General features: G+C 37.7%; 1 protein-coding gene across 2 annotated transcripts; it reads left to right on the top strand.

Annotated features, from left to right (window-relative positions):
• The first annotated feature begins 1,055 nt into the window (after window positions 1-1,055).
• On the top strand, window positions 1,056-10,705 carry LOC131307105 (uncharacterized). Of its 2 annotated transcripts, XR_009194009.1 has the most exons (9): window positions 1,056-1,415; window positions 2,555-2,659; window positions 2,754-2,912; window positions 3,748-3,909; window positions 4,180-4,296; window positions 6,977-7,081; window positions 7,193-7,909; window positions 8,546-8,668; window positions 10,403-10,705. XR_009194009.1 is itself a non-coding variant. In XM_058333541.1 (7 exons), the coding sequence occupies exons 1-7, from the start codon at window positions 1,230-1,232 to the stop codon at window positions 7,805-7,807; spliced, it is 1,524 nt and encodes a 507-aa protein (XP_058189524.1). In that variant the 5' UTR covers window positions 1,056-1,229; the 3' UTR covers window positions 7,808-7,959. The 2 variants fall into 2 exon arrangements, 1 of the variants encoding a protein (XP_058189524.1); XM_058333541.1 differs by lacking the exons at window positions 8,546-8,668; window positions 10,403-10,705 and having other exon boundaries at window positions 6,902-7,081; window positions 7,193-7,959.
• Window positions 10,706-12,008: the final 1,303 nt, after the last annotated feature.

The following is a 12,008-nucleotide window of genomic DNA, read 5'->3' as shown; positions in this document are numbered from 1 at the left end:
GGGCTCCATCAAAATATGTGAAACTCGCACACCAATATATATATGCTAGAAAGGTCTTGGACACCACGCGGTGGTGCTGCGGGAGCACAATTTTCTAAAAAATCATCCGGAGCCCTGGATAATCACTCTTTAGCATGGCTTCTAGAAGTGACAATTGACTAACTGCATTCCTGTAAATTCGTTTTTGGGATTTTGGATTGGTAGGTAATGAGTATAGAGAAAAATAAGAGTAATAATTGGGGAGAAATAGGATAATGATTAGAATCTAAAATCTAATACCCTTAAACGAACGGGGTCTAAAAGTCTTAATATTTCGATGTTTTCCTATAAACTTAAAAGTCTGAAACTTATGTCAATATTTTTTACTCTTTGTAACTACTTGTTTAGTCTTTTGTCGAAATTTTTGGGATTAATCGCTCGTCTTGATTAGATGAATTGGAAAAGTATAGAAATATGGACCATGTTAAAAAAAATTCAAATAAAACGGAATTTTGACAAATAAGATAGCTGTTTGATATTTGTTTCGTATTTCGTGAACTTTATTTTTTGCTTTCCGTCATAATCTTGTACTTTTTAAGCCCCGTTCCAGAACACGTTTTAAGTACTTATTTTTTAAGAAGGTAATTTCAAGCTAAAAAATAATGTGTTTAAACAAATAATTTTTCTAATAATATGAATCTTGTTTGATAGATCTCATTGAGATCTTTTGAACGGTGTAAAACAAATCAAAAAAAATATTTTTCATTTACTTTATTTTTTAGTTTGAAAATGTGAAATAAATACTTATTTTTTAAGAAGGTGTTCTGAAACGGACTAGGTGTTCTGAAACGGACTCTTAGGCTCCGTTCCAAAACCTAAAAAAAGGTCCTTATTTTTTAAGAACTCGATGAGATCTTTTCTACGATGCAAAAAAAATTAAATTTTTTTAATTTATATTATTTTTGAATTTAAAAATATAAAAAAGTTACTTATGTTTTAAGAAAATTTATGAAACGGGAGCTTAGACTCTTCCGATTGAGATAAATGATTATTAATCCAAAAAAATATGACGACAAATCTACCAAAAATTTAGAAAAGAGCAGGGAAAAATATAAATTTACAAGAATAGTGGAATTTGGTGACCATCAGGGGTGTGGCAACTGGTCAGTCGAATCGACACACCCTTCCGTTGTCAGAAACAAATCCGTTTCAAACCCTAGAACGGTTTCCTTCTCAGTTTGAAGTCTCCGATGATGAAAATAGTCAATAAATCAACGCTGAAAGCGTGCACCGCCGGCCAACTAAGAGACGGCGCATCGAACGAAGTGGCGGGCGATGTGAGGAGTGAGAAGAACGTTGGGAAAGAGAAGAGGAAGAAGAAGCAGATGAAGAAGAAGAAGAAGAAGACGAAGGTGGTGGAAAACCCAGTTAAAATTGTGAGTTTTGTTTTTGTTCCGTAATTGGATTGAGTTTCAATGAATAATTAACCAATTGTAACCCAAGGGGTTGGCCTAGTTGGAAGTCCTTGTAGTTAGGGTTTGCTCACTCATAAGGTCTCAGGCTAAAATCTCTTAGGTCCTATCAACTCCTTGGGGCAAGTTCATACGGAACTTTGCGCTTTGCTCTGACTTTAATGGGGCTCCCTGAGAGTGGGCGGTGGGATTGGCCTCCCATGATTAGTTGAGGTGCGTGTAACCTGGCCCGGACACGTGAGTTATCAAAAAATAATTAACCATTTGTGGTATTGTTAGATAAATGTGAAATTTAAAGTGCTCTGGGAAGGAAATTAAAATTAGATGGTTAATTGTAGCGATATCAACAGTTGCTGTCAATATTTCAATCTGTTTATTTTAAATTTAAGCTCTGCTAGTTTGACTTGAAAGTTGAGGAGAGCAGAAGAAAGTGGAATTTGAGTTTTACCTATTTGTAGTTAGGTTCAGCATTATGAAGTCTCAACTCTCAAGCAATTGTGCTAAAACCTCACCCATTTCGCACGCTTGCGTAGACCCACACCACATGAACGTTGTGCTACTCTTATAGAACGCCCAGTATATATGGTTCTAATTTTATTAGGTGGAAATTATCGTTAGGTTGTATTTGTTCAGAAGCTTTTGGCCAGGTTCCCCGAAATAAATGTTTTGATTGGTTCGCGGGAAAGTGAAGAGAGGAGGGGAAGTACGAGGAGAGAAAAGAACTTACTTTCTGCGCCATTATTTGGACAGGAGGCGAAGAAATTTGAGGAAGTAACATACCTAAATCTAGTGGAAGTGCTTGTGTAGGCGCATATCATCCATGATTTGTGCGGAATAATTGCCAATCAGAAATAAAAGCATTCCCCTATCGTTTCCTGATTCTTTCTCCTGACTTATGAACCCAACATGGGAAAAGAGGAGTATAGTATGTTTTCAGTACTGGGAAATACCAATACCTATTACAAATCTCCACATAATAGCATGGGCAATGTCTCACTTTCCTCATTATTATCTCACATACACATCACACTGTTCAATAACCAAAGCTGCATTCACCACCATCAGCTTCTCCTAAACGCCTTAAATTTCTCGAATTGCATTAGTTTGTGGTTGCTAAAGAAGAGAAGGTCGAGACAAGCCAAGTCTTGGAGATTGCAGCGGCAAATCGTGTCGAGATATCTGATAACATTGTGCTGCGGAAGCTACTTGTGAGTTGAAATAATAGTGCAAAGGTCACTTTGGAAAACATTATTTCATTTGAAGGCTCAGAGTGGTATCTCTCTTTTTTTATTGTTCCATCAGCGAGGCCCAAGGTATTTTGATCCCCAGGACAGTGGTTGGCGAACATGCTATAATTGTGGTGAAGGTGGTCATACAACTGTGAACTGTTCCTCTGTTAAGCGGAAGAAGCCGTGCTTTGTTTGTGGGAGTTTGGAACACCATGCCAAGCAGTGCAAAAAGGTTTGTAGTAATGGAAGGTTTATTTATTAGTTACTGTTGATTAACTATGACTATCTAACTGTTTAGTTTCTTTACTTGTTATTTTGCTGTCAATGAAAATCAAGGGTATTGTTCATATGGGAATGAGTTGATTTTGAAAAGGAATTGTTTAATGATGCTCAAACATCACTTTGATTTGAGTTCCTTTTTTTTTTTGGCTATCCGGGCTTAAGTCAGTTTGTCAAAGTTGGCAAGTGAATGAGATGGTAGTTTTCTTGTTGGTGAGTGGGTTACTTAGTTGATCACGCGCTGAGTATAGGGATGGTTTCTCGTCTCATATTTGCTTAGAGATCGGTTTGTTACTAAGGGTAGTCATTTTTCATAAAATTCCTGCTTTGTGTACACCTGTACAGACTTTACATCGAAATAAACACAAGATGGAGTTTTTTTTTTTCAGTTGTACCTTGTGAGAAATTAGATAGTTAAAGTTAGATTGTTACCTTGTAAGAAATTTTGGCAGGGTATGGGGCTTTTTTGTAATCCCCTTTTTTGTACGTGGACGGCATTCCCTTTATGCCTGGTATCTAATATATTTACTTATAAAAAAAGAAGCATTTTTAAAGCTAGATTGTCACCTGGTACTAGTTAGTTACGAGTCAAGCACTCACTTTGATGGTCCAGAAGATTGTCCCAATCTCCCTGAGAAGATATCATCTCTGTTATCCTTCCGCTTGGAAGTTTTGTCTATTGCTGAAGTGACTTTGTAGAGAGCTTGCAATTAGCTTTGATATATGTATTTGGAGCACTAGTATCCTTCCGTAGGGCTTTAACTGCATTTGTTTAATTTGATGTTCAGCGACGAGATTGCTTTATCTGTGAGAAAGGCGGCCACCGTGCAAAAAATTGCCCAGAAAAACACAAATGGGGATCTCAGACTTCTAAGAAATGCTTGAAATGTGGAGACTTTTCTCATGATATGTTCTCATGCAAGAACAATTATTCTCCTGATGATTTAAAGGTATTAAACATTCATTTATGGGCACATAAATTTCGGTGTGCAAATATTTGTATGCGTAATATAAGTCTATTGAAGCTCACACAAGAACCAATCAAGACATTGCACATTTGCACTTGAATGATTGGTGCACATCAGAAATTTCATATCTTACATTTTGATTTTTCTTCCAAGAGGATTTTGGTGTTGTTAGGATACTGACAACACTGATTGGTCTTCCTCTATGACTATGGTTGTAACGTCTTCTTCACTCCCTATTTTGCACTTGATCAGGAAATACAATGCTACATTTGCAATAGATTTGGCCATCTTTGTTGTGCTGCCTTTGGTGATACCGGCCCAAGAAAACCTTCTTGTTACAGATGTGGTCAGTTGGGCCATACCGGTTTGGTAAGATTTTTTTCCTGATAATCGGTTTTGTAAGTTTATCCAGTGGTTTCATATATGCTGAGGTACCAATGCTGCTTTAAGGTGTAAGTATCAGTCACCCAACAGTGACCAACACCAATATCAGCTGTTAAAATATCCTTCTTCATTTGGTTATAGGTTTCAGATGCTATAGATTATTTACAGGGTTGACATGATTATAAGTGGAACATATTGACTTGCTACGATCCATTCGAAGGTAAAATGTTGGAGATTATGTGGCTTGGTTTTGATTTGGGGAGAGGGGGACGAAGGCATGGTATTCTATTTGGGTTAGTTTGAGAACATAATCATTTGTCTCGAGCCGAAAGCTCTTTAAATAATGGTTCAGACTTCAGATCACTTTACCCCCTTATGGTTTCATCCATGTTCTCCTTCCTGTTGTGAGTCTGATTTATATCCCATGTTCTGTATACATTGAATATTTACAGAATTTATTACTGGAACATATATGAATGCTTGTTGAAGATATTTGCACAGGGAGAGGATGGTGGGCCTAGCTGGAGAGGAGGGGATGGGCTGGCAGGGTGTTGGGAAGTGAGAAATAGGAAGAAAGCTGCAAACCACAAAAAGATTGTTCGGTCTGTGAAAGAAAACTTTAAAAAAATCATTTCTGTCAAAAGAAGGTTCAAAACTTTTTCTCATAAATTAAAAGAACGCATTTATAACAACTATCTGGTAACTTGCGGGAAAAAAGTTCAAACTTTTCTTTGACAAATTCCTTATTTTTAAGTTCTTTGTGTTGCGGTTGGACAATCTTTTTGGGACGGAGGTAATAATATATGGGGTTGAAGTCTTCAATATGTCCTATTGACAAAGTCTCCACCTATTTCTCACACATTAGGCCTCCTTATTGGCCAAGAATTTTGGCCAAGCTTGAATTGGGACAGTTCTCCTCCAACTTCGTTCTAGTTTTTTTGAAAGCCTGAAATCTACCTTAGTTGAACTTGTGCATTCTCGTCCAAAATGTCCTCCACCACACTTAGGCATCAATCACCAAGGGCCCTGTTGCATTCCTTCATGTAAGTTTTCCACGTTAACTGCAGTAGGGAAAGTAGGACCCTGTAAATTCTATGGGGGAATTTGCAAGGTGTAAGTCTAGCTCTCTTAGTCCCTGATTGGGTTAGGGAGATGGATTAAAATATATTTGGCATCACCACTCTTTTTATTCGTTTCTCTTCTATTTGTTTCATTTGTTCTGGACATGGAATTAAGGTATGGGCCATAAGGAGGGCTGTGCATCCCTTATAAAAGGAAGGATTAGAAATATCACTTCCCAGAGTATTTCTGACTCTGGGCCGCGCAATATTCCACCCTCCCATCTCCCTACCATGCTGTATCATACCCTTGTCAAACACTCTACAAGCCCATTGTATTTATACTCATCCAATATCTTTCACAGTCTAGTGCTGTCCTTAATCCATAGTCATTGCTTATCCCTCTTCCACCATGACATCATCGACCACAAGAGTAGAATGATTAAAAATGGAAATCATACTTTGAATGAGAAACTTATTCTATCTGTTGAGAGATGGATAGTCGTGTTAAAAAAGTAGCAAAAGTGGTTCTAGGTGAATGTTATGGGAGGGGGCAACCTTTGCGAGAACCTTGGTGGTGGAATGAAGAGGTTCAAAGAAGTCATAAAAACAGAATAGATACTCCATGGCAAAAAAGCCTGTACAGTAGTCAACAATAACCAACTGAATGAACTGTTAGATTTTGATGGGTATTTCATTCCCAGGAAAGATGTTTTGGTTTCCTCAGTTTAAGTAACATAAGATTCTAATGAAGTTTTATATACATGTAGGGATAAAAAGTTACAGTAAGAGATAAAACATCCATAATTGAAGCTAAGAAAACAATATGGGAGGGAGTCTTCATTAAAAGGCTTTTGTTGATCATTATCCATATTACATTCCCAGGATGGAGAAAAAGTTACTTACAAATAGGATAGAGAACTAGATAATAGAGATCGAATTTGAGACTATGTTCAGCTGTATTGAAAGTGCATATGAGAGAGTCCTATGTGTAGACAATGGGATTATAGAACAATGCAGGAATTATTTTGGAAACCTAGAGGGCGTACCCAGTGCATGAAGCTCCCGCTTATGCAAGGTCTGGGAAGGGTTGATGTACGTAGCCTTGCCAAGCAGAGAGGCTGTTTCCGAGAATCGAATCCTTGACTATCATGCCCCAATGGGGCAGCTTTACTGCTGCGCTGGGTCTGCCCTCACATTATTTTGGAAACCTGTTGAACGAAAACCACTAGAAAACATTGAGTTTAAAGGAATACGATTACTTATTAGTCAATTAGTAACATCCATACAAAAATTCTGTTTGTGTATCAACCTTGTTATGGCAAAGTTGAAGTTGGTAATATTGCAGAGATTAATAAAAAAAATTGCTGATCAAAAAAAAAAAAAAAAACTGAAGTTGGTTTCAGATTCGCATAAAAGTTCTCCTTGGCATAAACATTATTGTGTCAATAGGCGTATTGTTAGTAAGGACTCTATGCATGTCTGTCAATTAGTATTCAAGTCTTTTTGTTTTCATTTCTATGTGTTTGGAGGAACTTTGCATGCTACTTGACTACTCCATTACTCATCAGAAGACACCTGTGTTTAAATGCAATGGACGTATGCAGGAATGCCAAAGGTCACATGGTGAGCCAACTAGTGTGGGGCCACTTAGTCCTTGCTTCAAGTGTGGCGAAGGACATTTTGCACTACAATGCACAAGTTCAACTAAGGTACATTTCAGGCTTTCAGCAGGTGGCCTCCCATGTGCCATGATCTCAGAATCCTTTGTTTTTTGGCTAGATTTTACTGGTCCTTTAATGACGTTTTGTTGTTTGTTACAGGTTCATGAGAGGAATCTTGACTTGGCAACCCCAACCCAGAAATTTCGCAAAGATAACATAGAGACTGTGGGAGTCAAGTCCGTGCCTTCTGATTCTGGCAAGTCTCAGAAAAGGAAAAGGGCTCAATATGAAGGAGGAAGATTTTCTACGCCATCTAACTCAAGACGGAGTGGTGGTTGGAATACCGAATATGAAGGAGGAAGATTTTCTACGCCATCTAACTCAAGACGAAGTGGGGGTTGGAATACCGAATATGAAGGAGGAAGATTTTCTACGCCATCTAACTCAAGACGAAGTGGTGGTTGGAATACCGAATACTCTGGAGGCTTACAGCATGGATATGGCCAGGTGCCTGTATGGGGAGTAATACCAACTTATAATGCCCAGGTGCCTGGATGGGGAACTCCAGTAATACCAACTTACAATGGAAATCTGATATATACTCCCATGGCTGATGGTCATGCTTCAAGTTCTCATCTTCTTAGAAGGGCTCAAGAGCTACATTTTGGACCTTTAGCTTCAAATATATCGCCCATATTTCACCAGAACATTTATCCAGGATCAACATACGGCAACTTTAGTGGCTATGGGATGAGGAGTAACTATTATTGGTAGCAGGAACCTTTTTTTCCTTATCACAGCAAGACCCTTATGAGGCAGGAGCCTTGATTAATAGGGGATTTGACTCAGAGGCTCTCCCTGTGGGTTCTAAACCTTGTAAGTATCTCTGCTGTTGTTTAAGTCACCTAAAGGCTTTTGTTTGATCATATCTTCTCAATTGTCTGGTTGCAATGCATTTGTCTTTCTCCTCTTTTAGCGCAAATGGATGTGATTACTATGAGTCAGACTCAATAGATCTTTTTTTTTATCCTGACTAAATAGAAGTGAATCAATCCTTTTTTCTGTCGTAAAGGTGGAGAACTACATCAAGAAGTCTGTCATCAGTTTCAATGGACTGACTGTCCAGGAGCCAGGATTTCATTTTTTATCCAAAAATCTTCGTTGACGTCCACGTCTTTGATTGAATTCTTGGGTGGTTATATGTTTGACTTGCCTGCTTGCTTTAACACACACCCTGCAAGCTTGTGAAGTCATGCATGCTATTACATAATTGTCATAGAACCCCTTTAGTTTGTTACTTTTCTCATCTGGTTGCATCAATATGAGTGAAGTAGCCATTAAACACATAATATATACGTCAAGATAAATTTTGCACGAGGAAAGGAAAATAGGTGTGCAGACATCTAACTCCATTGAGTCTATAACAGTTTCTTTTATCGGCACGCCTAGGTTTATTGATAACTTTGTTGGACTAACAGTTGTACCTTGGCGGATATTTGTTGTATGCTGTAGGTATCACCTTTAGCCAAAACATAAGTTGGTGGTGTACCTTGGTAGATGTTTAAAGCATATTTGATTTTCCTGCCTGTGAAATGGGAGTATAAAACTACATGTGCAAGATGAATTATTCAGTCGGTATGTTGATTCCTTCTGTTTCATTTTGTATCTTTGTTGAATGTCCAACACTTATTACTTTATTGGTTAGGCTTACACTGAGTTTCTTTTGGCCGAGGCCAAGATTGGCTGAAACCCAGCATAGTCAGGACTCGCTACATGTTTGTGTTCACTCCTGTCTAGGCTAAGAATCCGATTTTGTTCACCCTCACTAAATGAGGGTGAACATTACCCTCGCTCTTATTTGTTCTTCCTAACTTGTAGGTCCCATTGAATCTAACCATAGTTAGCATTGAAAGCCAAAAAATATTGGAGAGATTTCGGATGTGCTCATCTGGAAAATTATCCGCTGCATCGGGGAAGTAACAAACGTACTCATCGTTCATCATTGCGTGGTATGAATGCTTCACCGAGTGATTTTTCCTATTTGAAGAAGCTTTAGTTTATCAATGCCATATAAGACAGAAGAACCTAGGTTAAGTGTTCTTTTCCTTTTCTTTTTTTTTCTTTCATGAACATAAAATCTTATAACAACCCACTGTGATTATGGAATCTGGATGCCAGGGTGCTTCGGATTAATTTTATAATAACACTAAACAATAAGCATAAAGCAACAAGGATATTCACACACCCATGGATTGCCCTATTGGTTCGGGCGAGTGCCAGGCTTTGGGAGTACTCCTCAAGGTCTGCGGTTCAATTTCCCACAGGATGAGTACCCTACTGCAAGTGGGGGTCTGTTGGCTAGTGTGGTCGCGCTAGTCCCCCGGAGGTTCGGGTTGTGCAGTTAGGTCCAATCAATGGCTTGGTTACAGGGTTGTTTCTCTGTCAAACTCGGTGGGCTGGTCCAAGGATATTCTCATGCGATTGCTCTGACTCGGCAAACTTGGTGGGTGTATCGTCCAAACTGATCCAAACCCCTAATGTCCTCCATGACGATGATTTCTCGGTCGATCCTCAATTAATTTATACTCTTGATGGAACCCCAAATCTCCATCTAGAACAAGAACCTAATATTACAATTGAACAAAAGCAAGGAAGGCCGAAATCCCTTTAGATTACCGGAGGAGTGATCCTTCGCATATGTGAGTTTGATGCAGCGGATAATTTTCCAGATGAGCACATCCGAAATCTCTCTAGTGTCTTTTGGCTTTCAATGATAACTATGGTTAGACTCGATGGGACCTACAAGTTAGGAAGAACCAATAAGAGCGAGAGTAACCTTCACCCTCATTTCATTTAGTTAGGGTGAACAAAATCGGACTCCTAGGCTAAGGGCTAAAGTATGTGCTTCCTGCATGGTCAACTGCACCCTTTATGATATCTGTACAATAATACGGGCATAACCAGGTTTGCGAGTTTCTCCTTGGCTCCTTGCACCAACCTATGGTGACAATTTGATGAACTCATTATGCTGACAAGATATATTTATGGTGTCAAATCTTTCTTTGACACATTTATGCATTTTTATCCGAAAAAAGGCATCATCAGTCTCCCTGCTTTCTTACTGTGATTCACTTCTACAGTGAATCAGTGATATAAGTAATTGAAGTATGTAAATGGAACTGTTTTCGCTTCGTTCGATTTGTTCAGTTTTTCACTTACCTGATACAATTCTGGCAATCATTCTGTGTTGGGTTCTGATTAAATACCAATTATTGGATTCGTAGGGGAAAAAAGATAGTTGTTTGGAATGCGTTTAAACCATTTCTTATCAAGTTTTGAAAACTGAAATATATTTTTTTGGTTTTGTAGTGAATCGATCCTGATCTACCTTTGGGTTGGCTCGGACTCTCGGTCGTGGTCCTAGTGGCGGGTAATGTTTCCTGTACTCATAGAAATTACTGTTGGTGTACATTTTTTTTCTTTTTTTCCCTAGAACAGAGAAATCAAAGTGTACATTCTTGGTTGGGAAATCCTAAAAGCCTGTACTTGGGAGTATTTTTTTTGGGTACACCTTGTACTTGGAGTATGATCGTCTCCTGCATTCGTCGAATTTAGATTGAAACAAAAATGCTGAATTTAGTTATAGTTATAAGTGTCCACCTTTCAGACCTCTCGTGGAAGTCATTTCATTTTATTCGTCGAGATCATTTAGTTTTGTCTGTGTTAGTAAATTTGCATGAATATTGAGGTATGGTAGTTCCGCATTAGTCTACACTCCACTGTCTTTTTCATTTGTTGTCAGATTTCATGTTCTTCGGTGCTGCAATGAAATGATGAAATTATACTGAAATTAGAAACACCACTTGCTGTTTATCAGCAACCTTAGCTCCTCACCATCAGCCACCCACCCACCCACCGCCACACCGGCAACAGCCGCCTCACGACCAAGACCCAGATCACTGGCGACGCATGCTCTCGGCAATGCTTCGCCTGAAAAAGTACACGACTCGGGAATTCTAAGACGAGGAACTATGAAATCTATATGCTTTATAATTAGGAGTATTACTTCGTTGGAAGCATGTTACAGAATCTAAAAAATCATTGCGGGGACATACGGAATCATGGTTACTTAAGAATAATGTAAGTAATAGTACTACCTCCAATGATTTTAATCTTGATGTTGTTTACTTAAATACTCTTGTAATACTATCTCGGTCCAAAAGATTGTCTAGTTTGCAAAAGGAGAACTTAATAATAGTTTAAGTATGGTCGGAACCATGATTTTTAGCCTTTAGGGCTTAAGGGTGGCCACAATGTTATAATCAAAATTTGAAAACTAAAAGTTGTCACAACAGCTTTTGATTATTCATATAAGAGATTGTTAAGGTTATCAGTGTAGATGTGTCTACAATGACATAATTAAAATTAGATAACCAAAATTTATCACATCATATTTTCTAACTGCAAAAAAATAAAAACTGTGAACAGTAGAAAATAGTTTTTCTAAAAATAGTTTTGAAACTAATAAAACCTATTTACTTTCTAGAAAATAGTTTTTGAAACTCTTTTTTGAAAAAAAAAACGATTTAAAAAAAATTGTTTTCTAAAAAAAACAACTTTTTAGTAAAATATTTTTTTCGGAAATATTGTTCGAAAAGAAAGAGAGGAAAAGGGTAGAGAGATAAGAACATTTTTGTATAATAATTGGTGTATTTGATTGAGAATGTGTAGAGTCTATTAAATTTGGTTATTATCAAAAGTTTGCTAATTTTGGTTATTCAAAACTCAAATTTTGATTATTTCTAAGATGGTTGTTTAGTTTAATTATAAAATTGTGAGCCATATTTTACATCAACATTGTTAACTTTAAAAACTTTTTACTTTTGATTATAGCATTGTGGATACGCTAATAGACTAGAGTAAGTGAGCAATTTTTTTTGGCTCTTTTTTGCCTAATGTTTGAAATTATGGAAGA

Source organism: Rhododendron vialii, chromosome 1a (genome assembly GCF_030253575.1).
Source record: "Rhododendron vialii isolate Sample 1 chromosome 1a, ASM3025357v1".
In the NCBI taxonomy this organism is placed as follows: Eukaryota; Viridiplantae; Streptophyta; class Magnoliopsida; order Ericales; family Ericaceae; genus Rhododendron; species Rhododendron vialii.
Note: the sequence above shows the minus strand (reverse complement) of the source record. Positions and strands in the feature narration are given on the sequence as shown.

Bases quoted from the DNA above. Each gene is read 5' to 3' on its own strand.
- LOC131307105 (XM_058333541.1), top strand. From the start codon at position 1,230: ATGATGAAAATAGTCAATAAATCAACGCTGAAAGCGTGCACCGCCGGC. The intron at 1,416-2,554 runs GTGAGTTTTGTT...GAATTGCATTAG, and splicing joins TGGAAAACCCAGTTAAAATT to TTTGTGGTTGCTAAAGAAGA. The intron at 3,910-4,179 runs GTATTAAACATT...GCACTTGATCAG, and splicing joins ATTCTCCTGATGATTTAAAG to GAAATACAATGCTACATTTG.